The sequence below is a fragment of the Diorhabda sublineata genome, chromosome 6, assembly GCF_026230105.1.
Source record: "Diorhabda sublineata isolate icDioSubl1.1 chromosome 6, icDioSubl1.1, whole genome shotgun sequence".
Taxonomy (NCBI): Eukaryota; Metazoa; Arthropoda; class Insecta; order Coleoptera; family Chrysomelidae; genus Diorhabda; species Diorhabda sublineata.
Genome location: NC_079479.1, coordinates 12,067,035 through 12,090,833, shown reverse-complemented (window position 1 = coordinate 12,090,833; position 23,799 = coordinate 12,067,035). Strand labels below are relative to the sequence as shown.

Genomic DNA, 23,799 nt, shown 5'->3' with positions numbered 1-23,799 from the left:
ATACCTTATTTTTAATTTGCAATTGAAAGTGGAGTAGAATCTACTGGCATATGTGGTATAACTCTAAACGAGTTGCAGCGCTGAATGTTGTTTCGTAAACTTTAGGGTAGAGACTTTGACTGGAAAGGCATTTTACCTTACGGAAACTTATTGAATAGGAAGAAACCTCGACAATCTAGGATAAAAAGAACATCAGGTTTAGCATACCAAATGAATGTATCACTAGTATTCTAATAGAAAAACAGGTAAGTTCGACAGCAATGATAAGAATATGCCAGTGCCATTAACCTAGTTGGAAAATTCACTTTTTTGTTTTTTCTAATAACTAAAAAGTATATCATGACACAATAATATAATTAAAGCGGTTTGATGAATGGAGGCATACAGTTAAAATATAACAATAAAAGCTAAATTCAGTAGGCTGACACTAATTATTTTGTGCTCTGACAAAAATGACATACAAAAAGCCTACAAAAAAGAAACTCTAACATACAATTCAAACTTTATTTGTAAAACTAAATTTAAAGCAGGACAAGTCATTATTCAAACGACGCACATAATATTTAAAGCAAATAATTGATAAGTTATATAAACATTGTAATAAAACAACTACTAGAACGTGCATAAATATGTAGAACTTAAATATGTATATTAAAAAATTAATACCCATCGGCGCTGACAATGCTGGACGACATTTCACTGCTGCTTCCTTTAGAATTGCTGTCGGAATAACCTGGAGAGGAAGGACCGCTACTGGACATCAAACTAGGCGGCCCACTCCAACCAACACCTAAAACGAGGGTCAACATTGTAGTTATAAATAACACTGGCCAACAAAATTTAAGCTTTTATTTGTTTTATTATAAATGTCCAATGGCCACTAAACAATAATATATCAATGGAAAAAATTGACACATCAGGTTTCTGATAAGATAAAATATTCCTTAATGTACAATAAATAGTTATGATTTTCGTGAATGTTTGGCTTTTGGTAGGTCCCTTTTAAGTCTCCAATAGTAACCTACTAGTAGTATTCGATTTTTTCCCTTTAATAGTGCTTTTCTATTAAGGGAATGTCCTGATGAAATCTTTCATCTTGTTTGTCACTCAGAGCACCCGAACAGGGATCGTAAATATAAATTTATGATAATTTGAATAATAACAAATGACAGAAAACAAGTTTCTATTGGTTACTGCAGTTATGACGTAGAAAGTAAGTAAATACTGAAGCGTGGTCGCTTTTCAAACGCCATTCTGTTGTTGTGAGTGGAGGTAATTGGTAGTTTAGTGCGATTTGTGTTTTTGTAAGGGTTTCAAAGACTATTCTAATTGAAATGATGGCCGAAATACGATTTATCGAAGCAAGATCGGACAATCTACCTAAGGTATATGCATCCATGGTTGCTACGTTCTTTGCTAATAATCAATTATTTACTTCGGTTGAAATACGTGGAGTAAAAGCAGATATGTAAGTACTACTAATTAGACTTTCATATAGTCATTATCACATTTGTTTATTTGAACTTTAATAAAATGTAGTCATAAAGGTGGTAGATTTGAAGGTTATGTTTTGATTAAAGCATTTTGCAACTTCTGTAATATTGATATCCATTGATGTTTCTACATCTTTTGAACAGCCAGTTGAAGTTGAGGCATTAAGAAGTTCTTCGATAATGTCGGTTTTTTGTCGTTTTAATGCCAATGGACGGGGTGTTTCCCGAAATGCCCTTTTCTGGTCTTTCTGGCAATCCAATTTTGTTGAAACAGCTGTTTACAGAATTTTTTTGCATTGTGTTAGTTTTACAGTAAAAAAAAAACGATAAAATAACATTTTTTAAATACCAATAGTAAAACTTTGAAATGGTGTTTAGAAACATATACTGGGCTACCAGGTTTCACTCTAAATTATTATAAATATTATATTCGTTGCCATCTTTTAATCCTATTGCGGATCTGTGGATAAAATAAAAAAAAGTAAAAATCGCGATGGAAAAATAGGAGTTGATCGTAGAAGAATGAAAAATTGAGAGTAATACGAATTTTTTCATGACAAAAAACAAATAAAAATCGTGCCAAAAAAATTAAAGTATATACTTAACAAATAAAAAATAGGGGTTGATAAAAGAAGGTTGAAAATTTATTAGGGTTGTATGTCTTTTTTAATGCTGTATTATAAAAAAAATTAGAGGTGGAGTTCAATTGCAAACACCGCGACACGAGAATTTTATATATTAGATTAAGAATGGAAAGATAAAAAGGTTTGTAAAAAAATTTACTTGAAAACTGTGTTGGTGGATTACGATACAGGTAAAAATCGAATTCCATTCAAGATCGTCGAGGAAAAAAAAAGACTAAACTTTTCATTTCGAATGAGGTGGAGAATAATAAAATAATTTCCTGTGACCCCATCCATATCTTATCCATTCTCAAAATCTATGAATTATACAAGGAATTACAGATCAACAGACTTTGTTTCTCCAATAAGGTATAGAAGAGTTTTTTCTACACCCCCTAACATTTTCTTTAAATGAAAGAAAGATTAAAGTGTCCGATGGGTTAACAGATAAATGAGGAGAATTTATTTCTTATATAAAGCGAAGGATGATGCTAATAGACCAAAAAGTTTGAGATAAACAATTCGTGACAAAAAGGTATGTCCTTAAAATTGGGGTCTTATCAATAGAGATTATTACTCAAATCATTCGCACATGGAGGCTGATTTTATGCGTAGTGCCATTGAAACTGCAATAATACGTTCCTGTATTTTGCCTTAATGATTGAAAAATAGAAATAGAAAATCACATAACGCGACATTATTGACTTGAAGGAACCTGGTAAATTTATACCAAAAAATACAATTCGATATAAAGGGGGAGAAAAAATAAAATGGTTCAAGAGAAAACAATTAGGATACAAAAAAGAGAAATAAAAAATTTATAATGTTCTGATACAACTATGATGAAAACAAAATCTTTAATGTTGAAGTTAAAGTGAAAGGTAGGCACAGAAATATTCCAAAAGAAACCGAGTTAAACGACACATTATATTGAACCCTTGCCTACATCGACCAAGAAAAAAAATGATTTGATTAAACTTTGCTACAAGGAGGAAACTCTGATCGAATACCATGATTGGTACTTTACTTGGTGACAATTCCTTAACAGATAGGTTTCCAGAAAATTCAGACAATTATTATACTGACGAAGACGTAGTAGAAGTAGAAACTAGTTACAAATCTGCTATTTGTTCTAGTAGTGCCTCTTTTGAATATTCTATAAATTGCACTGTTTATAAAAACCAAACTTCTCAAGTTGAAATTAATTTCTAGTTCAGTCTTTTTAATTTGAATGATATATTCTAAAAGCTACACTGTTCATAAAAATCATTTCAAAATCATATGATATATAAATCATTGATTTATAAATTTTGATAGTTTATCTTTAGGATTGCCCAATAATTGATTTAATGTATTGTTGGATTTATAAACAAATTTAAAACCCACTGTGTTAAATATTCCTTTATTCCTTCCAATCCTTTTGTATAAACAGGAATGAAAGATATCAGAGAAAATTTTTCTTGTTTTTTATTTTGGGTTTAGAAAAAAGTGGTTTCACATAGAGATTTCTTAAATTGTAAATAGGTTAATCCATCGTCATAGGTTTAAGAAATCTCTGTGTGAAATCAATTTTTTCTAAACCCAAAATAAAAAACAAACTGATACCTTTATTTTCTGTTTCGTGGTATATATGAAATGAGCTGTGGAGATTGTGGCGGAAAATATATTGGGCAGACTAAGAGATCCGTTATTGTCCGGTTTAAAGAGCACATAGTTCATTTGAAATATGGACGGACCGGAAAATCAGGTATAAGTGGAAACATTTAGTATAAAACAGGTAAGTCAAGTTACTAGATTTTAGTTTACATTGAGGCTCTGAAGACGATAACTTGGTTATCGAAACGCTCGTCAGACAGTGTAGTTGTGAGTGTTGGTGTAAGCAGTGTGTTAAGTAATTCCAACTTAATATCGAGACATGTTCATTGCGATTTCATTTTAGTAACAAAGATTTTTAGGTTGAAGTTAAGAATGTTATTAATTACTTTAAAATGATACTTACTGTTGCAGGGCGATTGCAATTTAAGAGGACGAGACTTATCTAACGAAAGTCCACAAGAAGAGCCTCCATTTGTAGGCGTTGGTATCGGGGTAGACGGATATTTAGGTGGCGTAGATGATGGCGTTTTAAATATAGGTGCAGTAATCATTCTGTCCAAAAATGCATCCAACTGTTTCAAAGATAATGCATTGTGTAATGTTTCCAATGGTCTAATAGATGGTACTCCTCCGAAACCGTCTATTGCTAAAAACATCAAATGTTCGTTAAATAATTTTTTATTCTTGATTCATCGTAGCATGATAATTATTAATACAATATCTTAATTGGAACCAATACTAAAAAATCGTCTACAACAGAATTACTTCCACTTTTCAGCTTTAAAACAAAATTTACTCAGTGGAAGTCTCGAAAGGGAAACGCTGGAAATATTTTCCAAGCAACTTGCTTGATTATGAGAGGTTGGAATAGTTTTCGAGTTTCATAGCAATAGATTATTTTTTCATATGAAACAGATTGCAGGAAAAAGACATATTTAATGAAGTTCTCGTTGGTACGACCAGTATAGATGGCGATATCTGTCCTATATCGTTTTGCTTAAATAGGAAAGTTGATTGGAACGATTAATTTTTAAACTGTATAAATATAAAACAACAGTAACTGATGTCAACAAAACTCTTGAAGAGTACAATATGAGAGGAAGATTAAGGCCAAGTTATACGTTATTATCGTACTTCTTAACCGTCTTAATACTTGCAAAAGTCAATAACAACAGGAATAAAAATATTTCATCAGAAGATATACTTATTACTATGGCTGCTGAATCAAAATAAATAGGAAAATCGATGTTGTTGAATATGAACTTGAATCCCAACAAAACTAAACTAATGTTAGTTTGTTTTATAAAAACAAAGGCTGAAATTTTTTCTACAGGGTGGCCCATTAGTGTGTGGAATTGCAATAACTTACTTAAGATGAAATTTAAAAAGAAAATATTTAAATAAAAGTTGTTATATTTGCACAGATACACATTTCTAAAATATTTTAAGGTATTCAGCCTAAGCGTGACAACATTAATTAAGATTTTTTTAAATAAGACACCCTGTATATTTGTTTACCATCGAATTTAGCGTAAAATGCTGCATTTAGCCCTTTCTTTTCTTTTTCTATAAATTGCGACCTATTTATTTTATTACAATTTTTAAAGGTAGAAAATTACTGGATTGATTTTGTCACAAAAACTAGAAGTATTTTAAACGTCACATTCAGTGTTTACTTGTCAAAAAGGTGATTATTTTCAAATCATAAACTAAAAATGCAATTTTCTTCAAAACAGTCAATTTTAGAGTGTACATTAGGATAATTTGAAGGAATAAAATAGTTTTATAAGATGGTAAAATAATATACTGGGTGTTCCATTTAAAAAAATGAAGTTTTTGCTATTTGAAATCTCCTGAATTAATGCTTATATAAAAAACACCCCGAACCCCAAACGAAATTTTACTCTGTTCAGACATTTCGCTCCAATTTGGTGACATCACAATTTATGGGAAAAGAAAAGTCCTATTTAAAAAAAACTTTACTTCATGCTGCCACGCTTATGCTGAACACTCTGTATACCTCAAAGTATTTTAGAAATATGTATCTGTGCAAATAGAACAACTTTTATTTGAACATTTTTTTGTATATTCTATCTTAAGTAAGTTATCTTAAGTTAAGTATATAATGGACCACCCTGTATATGTTATTTAATATATTTGGCAGGGTTAGCATGGTTGCAACAATATCTACTGTTTTTTACAGATTGCAAACTTTCGATCCATTTTACAGATACTTGCAACTGAGCAAATCATCTGGCAATTTTGTTTTATACTCAAAATTGTCTAATAAAAAGTATACTCGAAAGCCAGATTTGTGGAGATACATTTTATTAAATAAAAAAATTGCAATTTGTAAGAAACAGTGGATATTGTTTCAACCGTGCTAACCCTACCAAAAGTTGATTTTTCTACTTTAAATATATTAAATAACATACAGAAAAAGTTTCAGCCTTGTGGAAAGTATCTTAGTCGAAGTGGCGACCAGCTCATAGACTACTTGAAATTGTATGAAAAAAAAACTAGACGCAGTGAATATGTAGAGCAAAATGAGGAATTAGGTGAAATGCAATAATAGAACTAAAAGATCGGATGAGCTGGTAAACATTCATTATAAAAAAAACAAAAGTAAATCGTAAAAATTACTCTCTATATAACGACGTATCTGAAGAAACAACATACGAAGACCAAAAACATTATACTTTCAGAACGTTTCAACGACCATGAAGATCAACCACCGATTGGAAATCTCCTCGACATGGAACAAATTTTAGCATAGAACGAACATTTTCCTTACAGTGAAATTTAGTTTGTTGTTTGGAAGAGGTATTCGTACTCTTAAGAGGTTTTCAGTTTCTTTGAAGTTGAGTGACAACGAGACTTTTTGTTCATAGTTCAACCCCAAATTCGTTCAACTATTTTTGCGCTGTTTTATTACAAAGAAGCATACGATATTCCTGCATCTAAACATGGGGTTCTATGGTTTGATTAATCATGTGGGTTGTATATGACTTAATTTGAAATATAAAACAAGTAGCCATCAGTAAACGCGTGATATTAGTTAAAAAACATCATTATAACAAAGATACATCGATATTGAATCAGTTATCTAGGCTGTATCTATTCAAGTAAAACAACAACGCTGCAAAGGGATGTGTGATGGAAATTTTATCATGATCTTAAAGAAGACAGTTCAGGTTCCTTTGCCTGTTCCTTATGGTTATGGAAGAGCAGAAATACTCTTCTTCTTACTTACACTACTTCGTCGGTTTGTTAAAATATACATATAATTTAATATAAGACAAGATTGTAGTAAAAGATGTGATTTTTGAAAACACAGAAAAATTACCTAATCCTTACTCTACAGATCTATCCAGGTAGATAGAGAAAATCGAAAAACCCCAAGGAACTAAGGGATATTATCAGTTCGATATCTATCTGATACAAATGAAAATAATACTGTTTTTTAAGTCCGATAGATTTTTAAAATGTGCAAAGTAATAATTAAAATTGATTTTATCCGGAAAATCCGTACATCTTATAACTATCTGAAAATTATTCAGAGCATAAAACCACTTTTCTTAACGAAGCGCGTTCTACGTCAAATTTTTGTCACATTGTCATGCCAAAATGTCGTGTTGGAACCACATCTCATACGAATTAATGTCCAACCAAATTTTCGTATATTAATTTTGAAAAACCGACATCAAAAGTAAAGCAAAAAGTACATTAAATATCAATCAACAAAATTTATTTATACTTTATACCTATTCACAATTTGTAATCGATTAATCTCGCAGTTTGACGGAAAAGTGTCTTTTCAAGTCAAAAACACTCACGCTCGCTCCAACCCAGTTACGGGAGAAGATTCAACGGCGCCGGCGCAAATTACGAGTGTTAGCGGTGAAACAAATAAGACTTAAAAGAGGTTTGGCTATTAAATAATGAGACTGGTTACGAAAAAGGATTCTATTATGAAAATTATTCTACATTCGAATGCTTCCTTTCAATATATTTCCCTCTCCTCACCACACACTTTTTCATACGTTTTTTCCATTGATCGAAACAGTGCTGGAAGTCTTCTTTGGTGAGTGCTTTTAAGAGCTCTGCCGTTTTTTGCTTCACCGCTTCCGTGGACTCAAATCGGATTCCTTTCAAAGCAGATTTTTTTCTAACCTTTCAAGGAAATCTGAACAGTCTCGTTGACGCAAGAGCTTCAACTCGCACAGACTTTTGTCGTGTGTAATTCTTGCTGTAAAATTTCTAACTGTTTCTTTATCGGCGTTTACGGCCCTGGCAATCATCCGTATGCTCATTCGACGATTAGCACGCACAATTTGGTTGATTTTGGTCACTGTTTCCGGAGTTGAAACGGTCACAGAGCGACCAGGGCGCTGGTCATCTTCAGTACTCTATCGGCACTTACTAAAGCGCTTACACCACTCAAAAATACGTGCACGAGATAGAGAATTGGTTATTTAATAGCCAGACCTCGTACTTATCTAAAGTAAATAATCATATACAGTCATATACACTTGTTTAAATCGCACCTAACCCCTTTGGAATACCAAAACATTGTGGCCGTGTTATTATGGACCAAGTTCCATACATTGTGACATATAGATAAAAAAAATTACGCTTTCAAACATCCAATCTTTCGTTTAGTTTACGAATGAGAGCGAGTTTTTGATCATAAATAAGCTATTGCGGCATCCATCTTAACGATAGGTTTCTAATATATAACCTTCCATAAAAAATATTGCATACTCGTTCAGAAAATTTATTTTATTAGCTATATTGGACTTGAATTCGACAATACCTAAATAAAAGAGTCATTAACTATTTCTGGAGTAGTTATACTAAATGACAGTTTGGGTCGTTCAGATTTATCCATGTTTAAAGTGTCACTTTTAAAAACAAAAAACCATTTTCATTTTCATTGTTTTTCTATGTGAAAATAATTTTTAACTAACACCAAAGTGAACTAACTTTAATATATTTCCGGAACTTTCGAATACTTATGTATTCATCGTCTGGAACTGGTCAAGTCAAGTATTTCAATGTTTTTTTTTTTTGAAAAATTGGATCAGAAATTTTGAGGACTCTATTTTTCATCTGTGTAAAGTATTTCAATTTAATCAATAATTAATTTAATTATAAACTTTTTTAAAAAAACTCATATCCTCAATATCTTTAAAAACGAATTTTATATAACAAATCTGACAATGACTTAAACATTGAATCATCATTTTCAAACGTCATTTTGAACATTTCTGCTCTATATATTTATACACCTTTACCACATATAAAATCAGTTACTCCCAAACTTTCTGGAGTCTTTAAACATCACAATATCAAAATAGCGTACAGTCAAACCCTTAATATTTAATCTATAAATTTCAACTTCACTTATAACGACCTAACCTATAAAATTTATTGTCATCTATATTCTAACCAATAAATATTCAGCTACATTTATAACGACCTAGCCCATTGAAATTTTTTTATAAATTAACCGATCAATATTAAATATCATTCACTACAACTTATCCTTAACTAACTAACTTAACTTAAAAACTCCTTTAGTTAGCAGAATCAATATTTCAATTAATCACTATTTCTATCAACGTCAATTTGAATATTGAATTTTGAATCGTATGAATTTAAAATTTATACTACTCAAAACCACCACAAACCTCAATTGATTATTGTAAGTAAAATTTTATTATTGTTATACATTTATACATATTTCTCATACTGTACTTGACCATAATTTCTGTCCCAGACGATGAATAGATAAGTATTCGAAAGCTCGGAAAATGTATTAAAGTTAGTCCACTTTGGTGTTTCATTGCCACGTTCCCAATAAGAAAACGCAATATTATTAAAACTCCCTGAGTTCTTAGGTTGATTTCTTTATTAGAATGTTATCTTATCTTGACGTTTCGTGAGAAGCATTATCATAATTAAAAATGAATAAAAATAATTGATAAATATTATATAAATTCCATAAAATATGCAATAAAATTTTTATTAGAAATATTTTTTTAATGTCAAAAAAATAATGTCATAATATATAAGAGAAGATTAATATTAGATATCAGTTTACCTACCATAGATTTTACAATTTTACAACCAGATAAAAGTAATAAAATTAAAATTACAATGATGTAATGGTAGAGTTATTAAATGACAAAAGTATTTAACGAAGAATTAAAACATATACAATTCAAAATAAAAATAATACATTTATTAAAAAAACTTTTGAATAATAATTCCATTGATAGAATTGATGCAAAAAAATTACAAACACACAATGCAATACCACCAAAACTATACAGTCAACCAAAATTACACAAGCCAAATATTCCAATGCGTCCAATAATACCATATATTCAATAACCATTTTACAATCTATCTAAATATCTAGCGAACATTTTATCAAAATTAACTGAAAAAAAGATTATAAGAAATACATAAAAGATTCATTCATCCTTAAACAATTTTTAGATACATTACATATACCCAATAATTATAAAATGATTTCAATAGATATCGTTTCAATGTATACCAATATTTCAAATGATATAATAGCACATGTTTTTAAAGAAAAATGGAATTCAATTGAACAACAGACATCTCTCACTTACAATGAGTTTCTAAGAGGGCGTGATGCTCATCCAAACAAATAATTATTTTCAATTCCGAGATAATTTTTATCAATAACTAGCACAAATTATAATGGAATATATAGAAGAAAACGTATAGAAAAACGTAAAGTTCAATGTATTATTTTTCAAACGCTATGTTGATGATTGTCTAGCTGCAATTCCATATGTATATATTCAACCCTTTAAATTGAAATCACAATAGAAATAGAAAACAATAAATTTTCTAGATATGACAGTCGTTAGAACTAATGATTAATAAAATTGAATCTAAATCATACACAAAAGAAACATGGTCTGGAAGATACCTAAATTATAATTCACACCATCCAAAAACACAAAAAAACATTGTCATTATAGGATTAGCAGATAGAGCTATAAAACTAAGTTCACCCGAATATCCAACTGAAGTATGTACTTGAAAAACTTACAACTACCTTAATAAATAACCAATATCCCTCAAACCAAATTAATAAAATTATTAAACGACGTATAAATTTCTTAATAATAATAACTCAAATCCACATTCACAAACAAAACAAAAAAAAATAGAATATATACAGAGTGTTCCGGAATAGCACTCCAATCTCTCGGGAAATGATTCTATAGGTAAATATAAGGAAAAAAATCATGCAAATTTGTTTGATCTATACGTATTTTGATCTAAAAAAAGGTATCAGATCTGTAACTGTAATAGTTTTTACGTTAACTGACGTAAAATACAAAAAATTCAACTCCAAAATAAACTTTTTTCACGTTTCGAGTAAATAACTTCATTGAATGACTAATAAATACATCAAACTTTCAAATAAAACTTACAAGAAATTTAATTCCAAAGAGAATGATGTGTACAACCTCAATAAAAAGTAAATACAAGTTGAAAATATCTTTATTTTACTGAATGAAAATCAAAACAAAAATGAGCAAATTGTGTAAGTTACCTTACATTTAACGATGTTGTTCTGTGTTAGAGATCTGATACCTATTTTATTCAATTTTTCAGGTCAAAATACGTATAGACCAAACAAATTTGTATGAAAATTTCAGACCCGAGACATTCAATATGGCTTCATATTATTGATGGATCAGGAATGAATCCGAATCATCATATCAAAGATTTTTTTAGAGGTATAGAATTTGATTTTGAGAAAATCACAAAAAATTTGAAAAAATCGATAAAACCTCTATTGGAATCGATAAAACGATCAGTATAATTTAATGTTTGAAGATGATTTCATACAAATGTTGGTCGCGGTTCAATTTTAGATAGCCCATGCGCAAGGTCCAATTTTGACACACCCTCTCCAACATATAGGCCAGTATTTCACGAATAAATACTTCAATATTGGCTTCCAGTGCGTCAATCGTTGCTGATTTATCCCTGTAGACATTAGCCTTAACATGGCCCCACAAGAAATAGTCCAAAGGTGTTAAATTACACGATCTAGGCGGCCAATTGACTGGCCCCCAAAGTGAGATGAACTGTTCACAGAAGGCGACTCTCAATTTGGCCATTGTTCGGCGGGCCGTATGGCATATGGCACCGTCTTGTTGAAACCACATATCAGGCATGTCTAATTCTTCCATTTTGGAAAAAAAAATCGTCAATAATCACACGGTAGCGCTCGCCATTCACAGTAACGTTCCGACCGTCGTCGCTTTTGAAGAAGTAGGGACCGATGATGCCACCGGCCCATAATCTACACCAAACAGTGATTTTTTCAGGGTGCATTGGTAGCTCTTACAATACTTCTGGCTGGTTTTCACTACAGAGGCGACAATTTTGCTTGTTGATGTATCCATTCAACCAGAAATGAGCTTCGTCGCTGAGCACAATTTTTCGATAAAAATATGGATCTCCCTCCAACGTTGCCATCGTCCATTCACCAAATGTTAGACGTTATTCTTGCACCAGCCGTATCTTATAAGGTTTTACACCCAAATCCTTTAGCAAAATTTTCCACGTAGTGGAGTAACAGAGACCCAATTGCTGCGAACGGCGGCGAATCGACATTTCATAATCATCAGTAATACTGGCGGATTCAGCCGCAATATTTTCTTCGGTTCTCACTGTACGTTTACGTGTTAGAGGTTTAATGTCCAATATAGTGAACTGGGTTCGAAATTTAGTCATAAGCTTCCGAATAGGCTGACCAAAACTGCCCATAAATTGGAATTCTTAATCGAACCTGAATTTTGATAGTAAAATTCAATAATTTACAAGCGTTGTTCGTTCGTAAGTCGATTCATGATTAAATTATAGACCAAACTAAACAAGTTGGACAATGACACAATTCACGCGTGATCTGTCAAAAACAGTGTTGCCAAAAAGATACCAGCAAAAAAAATCACTCGTTACTAAAAAAGCGAATGTTATTTACTTTATACCATGTTTAAATTGTCCAAGAAATTATATAGGAATGACTATGCAATATCTAGAAAATAGGCTAAATGGTCACAAATATACTAAAACTGCATTACATAAACATGAACAATACGAAAAGCATGAATTTGATTTCAAAAATACCAAAATATTAACTCAAGATAAAAATTATCAAAATTTAGCAATAAAAGAAATCATTTTTATAAAACAAAATAAATTATCAGTTACTGATGAAAAAGTCATAAAAAACTTGAGTAAAATTTATTATAATTTAATCAATTAAATTTTGAAATGTATATATCGTTAAGTATCTAAAGTAGGTATGTATGATATGTAATGTTAATCTTCTCTGATATATTATGACATTATTTTTTTTCACATTCAAAAAATAGTTGTAACAAAAATTTTATTTCATATTTTACCAAACTTATATAATACTTATAAATTATTTTTAATCATTTTCAATTATAAGTCTTTTGAAATATAAAGATTGCAAATCGACCTATGAAATAAACAACTAAAGTATGAAATTATTTTCACTAACTCAAATTCAGGTACTACCTTATAATTTTCTTTTATGCAGGGAAGAGGTAAGGAGAACCATCTCGGTGTATCGAAAAGTATCTGTTGAAAGGAAGGTGGCGCTATAGTAGCAAGTGGAAGAATTTTAAAAAGAGTGCCAGAAACTATTAGAGTAAGATAGTAAATTAAATTCTTTTTTGAAAGTCATAACTATTTCAAAGAAACTATTAATATACAAATCCATTCGAAAATTGTACATAAAATATATAACTGTGAAATTCATATCAATTCCACTTGCTACACTAGCGCTATTTTGGCGAGTCTTCGTATTATAATTTGCTGTTTACAGCTAGACACTTTTTCAACTAATTCTTCTCACAAGACAGTTCACTTTACCTCAACCCACCATATTGTCTTTAAAATATGACAAAATGTATAGGCAACATAGTAAACACTAAAATAAACGAGGTTGTCTAATAGGATAGATCATTCAAGTTTGAGCCATGAGCCTCAGTTTACAGTCGCTTTACAGCTCGATCTGCAGTTCTCGAAATCGACAAGGAAATAATAAATTTGAATTTTCTTACACACTTACGTTTCCAATGAAATTATCTTATATAGTACGCAAAATCCTTAAATGTGTTCATATTGTATAAATGAGATGGTAGTTGTTCTAAAATCTATCAACAGTTCGTTGGATGTTTTGCTCAGATAGACGATAATGTGCGTCATAAGGGTAGTCTATTAGATAATTTAGCAGCAATCTGTTTATAATAATTTGCCAGAATTTTTCTATTTTAAGCATTGAAAAGTGGTAGTTTTTATGACAGCTAACCATTTCTTAAGGTCTATCGGACTTGAAAAACACACCCATTAGCAATATCACATCTGATGCAAAGAGAAAAATGTAATAAGATAAGAAACAACTTACCTGTAGCATTACTTGAATTCGTAATAACATCTCGTAGATTGGGTGCGCTGGAACTACCGGAAATGATGGCGGTGGAGAATAATGAATTGGTACTACCTCCGACGAGTTTCTTTAAGCCCATGGGCCCTCCACACCCGAACCCTAGCATCTTGTAATAGCTCATCTGCCCGGCAATGCTGTGTCGGTGGCGTTTGACGACGTTCTGACCACAGTCTGCATTGGACATGCAAGGAGACACACAAGGGGTGGGATGAGATAGCGATCGAGAGGTGCTTGGCCTCGTTGGGGGCGAAGTAAAGAATGAGAGAAGATGGGGTGTAGTGCGAGGGTTGATACAAAGCAGACAAGTACTCTCAGGATCATGCTCTGGATAAGAACTGAATGGAGGGCAAGGATAACTTTCGGGTGGGGATAAATTTGACGTGCGTTCTTCGTTCGACATGCTTTCTCTATATTTTTTCATAACAAAACTTTTATCCGAGTGATCTACCCATTCTCTTTCTAAGATGTTTGGATCGGAGAAAGATCTTTGTCTTCGCGTTTTCGGTTTTTCATCGATATCTTTAATATCAACGTCCCAGTTCACTTCCATAGATAAATCATCATTTTGACTATCTATAGTATTCTGTCTAGATAACACGCAAGATCTACTTGAAAACGTGAGCGAAGATAATGGTAGTTCGTTTGTACTCATTACACACGAACTTTTATTATCCATTTTGGAAGTGAACAAAGCCAAGTTAAGTTCTGTAAGCGGTAATTCGTTTGTAGAACTACATTTGCCAAAACCCCCAATTTTGTCTACAGGCAAAGAGCCACAAGTATTTTTTCCAATAGGAAAAGTCGATTCTAAATCGCTTATATAATCGAAATCAACTGAACCCGATATTGGGCTCAATTCGTTTTTTTCGACGATCAGTTGTGTCGGTACTAAATCATATTTCCTGATGGGGACATTTATTGTAGGAGTAGGGTTATTAGTGGGTGTAATGGAAAGTTCAGTATCATGAGACGAGTCTTGTTTAAATTAAATTAAATGTTAGTGTGATGTTTATGTGCGTTGCACGTTAACAAAACAAAGATCAGGAAAGCCAGCAGACAGGTAAAAAGAAGAAACAAAAAGTACTATTAGTACACGTAATTTACATGATAAATAACGTCGTCATGTTTCATTTACTTGGAAATATGTTTTTATTAAAAAAAATGGTCTAATCAAACTTGAATATTTAACAGCTTGAAAGTTTCTTGGACTAGCAAGTAACTTAAAGTAAAGATGCCAACCACCATACCAGTTAGCGAAACGCCAAATGGTAATAGTTATTTTTGACGACGGCTTAAATGCCAATGAAACTTTCAACCAATAGATAATTAATTTTAAAATGGGTTTTGACGGGGGGCAAATACATATTTGTTTAATAATAATAAAAAAATAAAAAGTATTTACGCTAAATTGTAGTAAGATGAATATGAAAACATTTCTGACTAGAGCGCTTTATATTTACATTGAAACTAGAAAATGTAAAATCAGAAATGAGCTACTTCAGGATAGAGTTTTATTCCCGTTTTCAAGACATAATGAAATACTTTTTCGTAGTCAAAAATACATATATGGTATTAGCGATTACTTTATAATAAAAAATGTCTACGATACTGGATTCAGCATTTTTTGACATTTCTATACAAAACAATTGAAAATATAAATTTTTTAACTCTTGAAGGAATTATTAGAAAAATATATATTTTTATTTTATTCATCACACTTTTCAGATAGGATTCTTTCAATGAATTTATTAAACACTGTTCTTCAACCAAAATTTTAAATAAATCTCCTTCGGAGAGTAAAACCACATATGTAAGTCAACACCCCTCCATAGAACAAGTACATACAGTTATCAGAAAAGATATTTCTCTGCAGCCTTCGTTGTTGTTACAAAGTTTGGCAGGAAGGAGTGCTGTGTTAAGGAATTCAAATTATTTGTGTACTTAAAGTTGCTGGTAGTTTTATTCATCGATAATCATGTCAGTTATTGTAACTTAAAAAAGAAGAAGTTTTAGGTTGAATGTTAATAAGATAGGATGAAAATGTCATAAAAATGTCTTTTTAGTATAATTTTATTCCTTATTTTCAGTACAGTCTACTTTAATCGGAGAGTTTTATTTATTAGAACAGTGAATGTACAAAATAAACACACACCTTTCTCAAAGTGCTGGATACTCATTACAGATATTTTCAAGTGAAAGATAGGAAATAACACACACTCACACATTCGGTACCAATAAAATCCGGGGTTTCATAAGGCAGTAATTCTATATATGTTTAACACAACTGATCTCCCTACAACGGGTGTCAATATCATAACCACTGCAGATGATACAGTGATTTAGGCCTCACACAAAAATAATGACTCCAAACGTCAGGAATGAACTAATTGCAAATCTACCCATCAGTCAATGAAGACACTTAAGACGTATGACCCACTGTACCTATCCACAGACAACAATGTCGTGTTAATTTTTGTGTATGTTACATATTAAACACAAACTGCATACATATAGTGAATAAGTAATTTTTTTGTATATCAGTTTAAAGAAGAAGCTCATACATAACAGAAAATTTTGTGAAACAGTCAGTAGCTATTGAAAAAAAAGATATGAGGATAGTGTTAGCAATGAAGTGGTAAAGTAGCAGTTTTCGGTCAAATCAATTTATATCCTACAATAAGTATAAGAAAATTGGCAGATGTCTGTAAAAATGTGTCCTTCAAATAACAACCCTTGAGTTTCAGCATATCCTTGAAAACTAATGCCAAACATTGAGTATACTGTTTTCGATGACCCACTTTGTATATTACTCATCATGCGTGTTTTTGGAGACAATTTTGTTCGAAGAAGAAGCAAAATTGATCAACTTACTCCAAATTATTTTAGAAATAATCAAAATAATTTTACTGTTTATTAGCTGTTAGCTTAACACACACACAATTCAACCTTTTAAATTCAAATTTTACATGTTTCACAAGAGGTTAAACGTTTGTAATATTGTTCACAGGCTTAAGAGGAATATTTAAACAGAAATTTTCTAAAAATATATTAGGCATTAACTGAACTAGCATCATCCAAACAGATGGATGGTCGTTTTTTGATAGATTTACCACCCAAATCTCCAGACCTATCAGTTTTATATAAATTTCTAGGGGCACTAATGACAAATTACAAACATTTTGACAACGCACTAAACCTCAAGAACCAAACAATTAAAGAAAAACATTTGTAAGCGCTAGCTTCTATTATAAAATAAATTATCTATTGATATAATATATATATTAAGATATTTTTTATTACAGTTGAGTGATTTATTATTGAATTTCATTATTCATGTATTGATACGGGGTGTTCTTTTGTAACTATTAATTCAAAAAAGTTTTTAAACAATAAGTTGTCATTATTTTGTTACTTATATATATATATTATTTTATGAAATTTCGGTAACAAGCGTTGTGATTTTCTATACTCAAGTTACTAATACCAATTCTCTATTTTCGACTATGAAAAAGAATCAAAGGTTGCCTTGAAAATTGGAATAACATTCCAATGATACTGTATTTGAACAAGCACAGAAAGATATCTACTTAATATTTAGGGTTATCATAATCTTGCTTATCTGTTTTCAAAATTATATTAAAATATGCCCTCAATTCATCAAATTTTTGACGTTCTATTTAACCTTCTTTCAAACAATATTTTACTTTGCATCAAGAACTTTGCAATGAAACATGTCGTATTAATATAATATTTGGAAATAAACCCTACACAATTGGTCGAAAAATGATAATAGGAATAATACCTACATGATTTCACACGTTTTGTACGCTATATTTTTCTATGATCACTTTTTTATATATATACGAAAGTATATAAGCGTTGTTTTGAAACATGATTATTTATTAAGCCCTGATAGATGGAACCCCTACAGCTTTGTCATAATGAAACGTATCAAACAAAATATTACTCTCTCGTTCTGTTGGAATATTTACTTTATCCGTGTTTATTTCATCGTCATTCCATGGGACAAAGCACTTTAAAAATAATATTGACAATAATTTTCCTCGGTTTCCTTAATTATTTTTAAACTTGATATATAATTTCTTATTTCTTAGACCTTTTATATATGTTTATTTTTCTAAATGTTCTTGATTTTAGGTCTCTTCTCTTTTAAAATTAGTTTTTTTATTAATAAAATAAAATATGATATTGACACTGACAATTTGCGTATTTATATTATTCAATATTCACCTACATCAGGAACATCAAAACATAAATAAAATCAAAATAAAAATTTGTTTTAATAAGAAAAATGATTTTTTCCTTAGTTTTTACGTCTCAAATATGTAGCAGCAAACAATTAAATTATTTGTTATTTTATTAGAATTTACAAAATAGATATACATTTTACTCAAATTATTAGGTCTTTTTATCATTTATAGCTTTTTCGTTGATATGAATGTGAACCATTTCTAAAAATTCTCTTTTTCGTGTATTAGATTCTATTTCAAGAATTTTTGAATCTTTATAATTGAATTTGTTTTTTTGATATTTTATGTTTCATTATTTTTTTTAGCGTATTGCTGACCTTTTAGTCTATTTTATAATATTGAGATGTCTGCCCTATGTAGACAGCATCACAATATATTGATTACTATAAATACGCAAATTGTCAGTGTCGATATATTTTGAAAAAGACTGAAACAAGTCGAAACGTCAATTTGTATTTTTCTGTTAAAGAATTATTAAAAAAAAATTTAAAATAGAAGAGACTTAAAATCCAGAACATTTCGAGGAATAATATAGGTTTTCTTATTATATTTGTTATCGTTTGTTTATTAACAATTATTTTTTCAATTTCAATGTTTAATTTTACATAAATTTTCAATTGATTCATTTGAAATAGTAGAATATATCAAATAAATAATAATATCCCCCATAATAATACCAAGTTAAGTAATCATAGAAAAACACAATTGAAAATATATATATTGGTCGACAAAACTGGTTTAATAAACCACAAACTAGTTATTTAATCTACCGCAATTTAAAGCTATTTATCCATTCTTGTGATGGGTTGTTTATACTGTAAGTATAATCTATTAAATATGAGTCATGGTATATTATAATTTTTGTATTAATATTGATTCGGCAGTAAAATTTACGAGTACGTCTTAAATAAGTATTATTTTTTTTGTAACTTTCCAAGTCTCAATGATAATATATGAGATTAAAAGTAGTTTTTTAAAGCTTTTTCGAGGTATTTTACAAATGTTGGAAAGCAAGCTAATGACTGGTTGAAATCAATTTACTATTGTAATAAGCAAATTACAAACGACCAGATATAATGAAAATCTAAATTGGAATTTCTGGAATTGTTGATGATATTCATACTGAACACCACACCAATACACCAACAGTCATAATTACACAGTCTGACGCGTGTCTCGATAAGTATCGACTGAAGGTAAACAAAAGTTAATATAAAACAGAAAATATCAGATAGCTTTAAGTTGTTCAACATAATATTGGAATGGATGGTATGAAGACGCGTAATCAACACCGAGGTAACAATAAAAATAAAAACAATACATTTGCTAGCCTATGCAGATATTGTGATCAAATGTGTTCATGCAATGGCAGACATAGCGAATCTAAGAGTAAACGAGAGAAATCAAAGTTCATGAAAATGACGCAACTGAAAACTTATGAAACAAAAAGAAATCTTGAAGTGGAATTACACACACAAGAAATAATTGTATCCGAGCAAATCAACAGTTACGTCTATCTTGAAACACTTATCAAAGACAATGGCGATGAAGGAGAAAACATAGAAGCAAGGAAAACTTGAGGAAGTAAACAGACAGGAACCATAAACAAAATACTAATCTCCAAGATCATTCCGAACCTGCGTTGGAAAGCTACTATAATTGTACGTCTTTTCAGTATATGTCATTCATTTTTTTTTTCACTCAAATATGTTCTTGAAAAAGTGTTATTGCGGAGAGTTCTTCTTCATTTGTGAAGCTGAGTGAACGTGCCAAAAGTGGTTTCCACGATTTAAAAGTGATGATTTTGGCTTGGAAGACGATGAACGTCCTGGGCAGCCAAAAAAGTTTGAAGATGAAGAATTACTCGATGAAGAAGAGCCTGCAGAATTTTTCGGTGTCACACAAGCAGCCATTTCAAAACGTTTAAAAGCAGCTGGATGTATTCAAAACCAAGGAAATTGCGTTCCACATGAACTCAAGCCGAGAGACGTTGAAAGGCGGTTTTGCGTGTCTCAAATGCTGCTGGAACACTACAGAAAGAAATCATTTTTGCATCGGATTGTTACTGGTGATAAAAAATGGATCCATTATGACAACCCCAAGTACAAAAAATCATATGTGAAATACGGCCAACCAGCCAATTCAACGGCAAAGCCGAATATCCATGGGGCGAAGGTAATTCTCTCTTTTTGGTGGGATCAAAAGGGCGTGCTGTATTATGAGCTGCTAAATCCGGTTGAAACCATCAATGGAAAACGCTACCGAACACAATTGATCCGTTGAAAGAGAGCAGTAGCCGAAAAACCCCCGGAATATGCGACCAGACACGAGGTAATAATTTTCCACCATGACAACTCTCGGCCCCGCGTTGCTATTTCGGTTAAGAACTATTTGGAAAATAGTGGATGGAAAGTTTTACCTCAACCGCCTTATAGCCCAGACCTTGCCCCTTCTGACTACCATTTGTTCCGGTCGATGCAGAACGCCCTCACTGGAAAACGGTTTACATCAGAGCAACATATTAAAAATTGGCTTGATTCATTCTTGACTGCCAAGCCGACGCAGTTCTTTTAGGATGAGATCGACAAATTGCCACAAAGATGGGAAAAGGTCATAGCTTCAGATAGGCAATACTTTGAATAATACTATTGCACATGTTTTTCTTAAATAAACATTCAAATTGTGAAAAAAAACCGCACGAATTAAGTTATAGACCACAACAATTTAGTTTTTTTGGAAATCAGACCGACAGTACTTTTTGCAACCGAAACGTGGATACTACATATAACGAATGAAAAGAATGAGGAAATTACTTAGAAGGAAAAAAGAGGGAGACATATGGAGAAATAGGAAAAACCCAGGAAATGATTAACTTGCATGATGAACAAGAAATTATAAGATTCAGAAGACTAGGATGGCTGGAACACTTAGAAAGAATGGCGGAACCAAGAGCGGCAAAGAAAAAGACCGATATAAATATGGCAGGAACACACAAAAAATGAAGATTCAAAAAGATGGCATGCGGACGTCCAAGGAGCTCTAATGGAGGGAGGAGTTCAGGACTAGAAGGTGAAGACAAGAAATAGAAAAGAATGAAGAAAATTATTACCACGCTATGGACCTAGATGACCTGTGTAGTACGATATATAGCTGATGTTTTGCAATTCAATACAAAATATACACGTGACTCATATTTGGATGTATACCTATGATGTGAGGTAATAAAGTAAGTAATAGTTTTATATTGTGTGTAATAAAACTCTAAGAAGCACAACAAACATTGCACCGATCAATTAAAATGTAAAGAATGTCTCTAATGCAAATAAGACTTTTGAAACTATTGAAAGAAACATTATTCCTAAAGTCCATTTTCCAAATTCGCCTGCATCTCCAAAAAATAAGCTCGGAGTAATTTTGAATACATGATGCGTTTTCACGGTAAGTGAGTAGGTTTTAAAAAATTTCCTCATCAACTGTTTGTGTCTTCATCATGAACATTTATCATTCCTTCACTGAAAAGTCTACTTCCGGTTACTATCAAAAGGTCGAACTTTTTCGTCTTTCAAAATCAAGTATTCGAGCGAACTTTAGAGTGGATGGGATTATTGATGGACATGGCAACAAATCATATAATCAACATCAGCATAGACGTGAAACATAATGAGTGAGCCGACCTTAAACTCACATCATTCGACAGGATACGCGGACACGGTACTTCACTCGTATATTGAAACATATACAAGAAATAATGTTTCTTTCAAAAGAAAAATGGAAATATTTCTATCTTCATAAGCATTTTTTGCAAAATAGTATTTATTACACCGCCATTGAGGAAAACATATACTAATAAAAGCAGAATTTAATTATTAATACCTTAAGGAACTCACTTCAATCTACCAGTGGAAATATCACTAGTAGGTCACAATAAATTATAATAAACTTATCTATTCCACTCTAATCGGTATTATAATTTAAATCGATCAGTATGAAAACATGAGTGGGGAAGAGTACGTAGAGATGCTCGAAATATTTTGAAACTTAGAGCGCTTGAACACGTCCGTTTTTTCACCGGACAACGGACGGTCAATAAATGGCAATCCTTGTATATATATATATATATATATATATATATATATATATATATATACCGGATGGATATTACCTGGCATTCGCTAATTAATAGTTTTGAACTGGTAGTAAGAGATTACGCACGTGTGAAATGATTAATAAGAAAAAAACTCGTATTAGCCTAGTATTTGTACAAGAAGAAACAAAAATAGAAAAACGTAAAAGGTCATTGTAGGTGCATCCTATATTTCCCTCCAAGCGGCAAAACTCGACTGTCTATTTTTATAGCACTCTTGGGTATTATCTCACTGGCCTATTTTCAACTAAACTTAGGTATTAACAATTCCATGTCAATAGCAGCAATTTTTAATAGATGGCACTCCATTTTAGAAAACAGGCAATACGTCCGGCAGCGTCAGCACGCACCGATACACTGGCGTGGATGACCGCACTTCCTTACATCCATTATAAATCATACACCACTGCGAATCCGGCAAAAATTACGGTCCGTTGTCCGGTGAAAAAACGGACGTCTGCAAGCGCTCTTAAGTGTTGCTTTAAAACACAAACAATCCACGAAATATTCATAGATTACAATATAAATTGAATGGAAATTTGTGCAAATTATGGAATATCAAAAAAGCATAAGCTGCCTGGCGTTATCTTTACTTCCAACTTCCAAATCAATAGTCAAGTAGTTGGCGATGATATGGAATAACTTTATTTCACATATATAGAGTCTGCTGGGGAATTTTTAACTACATACTACAAGAACCAAACAGCAGCACTCGCTGATGATGTTTTCTTCGATCCAGATTAAAAGGGTCTAAGAAATAAGAAGTTGAATATTTTTTTCTTTTTTTTCTTTTGATTTCAAGTCTGTTTTGGTAGAAAATTAGTTTTAAAAAACAGGCGAAAATTGATGTTTCGATCTATTTTGGTCTTAAATCAAGACGATTTCTCAAGAATATGAAAAGATCTAATCAGTGAAAAATTAAAGAAATCCTTGCCAGCTTGGTAATAAACGCTTTTTACTGAATTAGGGCCTGAAAGAGTATTTGTGTGTAGATTGGATATTTGTGACGGAGATACCTAAAGTTAGGAAACCACATAAGCCTGTTAATCATTGCTTGAGTTGGTAACTCTGTCGATGAGTGAGAGAAGTATTGTCATCTCCGTGGAGTAACTCAAACCTTCTGAAAACC

General features: G+C 31.4%; 1 protein-coding gene across 21 annotated transcripts in view; it reads right to left on the bottom strand.

Moving 5' to 3' along the window:
- LOC130446066 (inositol hexakisphosphate and diphosphoinositol-pentakisphosphate kinase 2) overlaps positions 1 to 23,799 on the bottom strand; it is a 163,028-nt gene that overhangs the window by 48,913 nt on the left and 90,316 nt on the right. For 18 of the 21 annotated variants that reach the window (XM_056782097.1, XM_056782092.1, XM_056782093.1 and 15 more), the window contains 3 exons: positions 14,214 to 15,230; positions 4,116 to 4,358; positions 667 to 790 (listed from right to left, as the gene is read on the bottom strand). In XM_056782097.1, coding sequence (XP_056638075.1) covers positions 667 to 790; positions 4,116 to 4,358; positions 14,214 to 15,230 — 1,384 coding nt within the window. The remainder of the gene's footprint in view (positions 1 to 666; positions 791 to 4,115; positions 4,359 to 14,213; positions 15,231 to 23,799) is intronic. The other 3 variants (XM_056782107.1, XM_056782106.1, XM_056782108.1) reach the window with 1 other exon arrangement.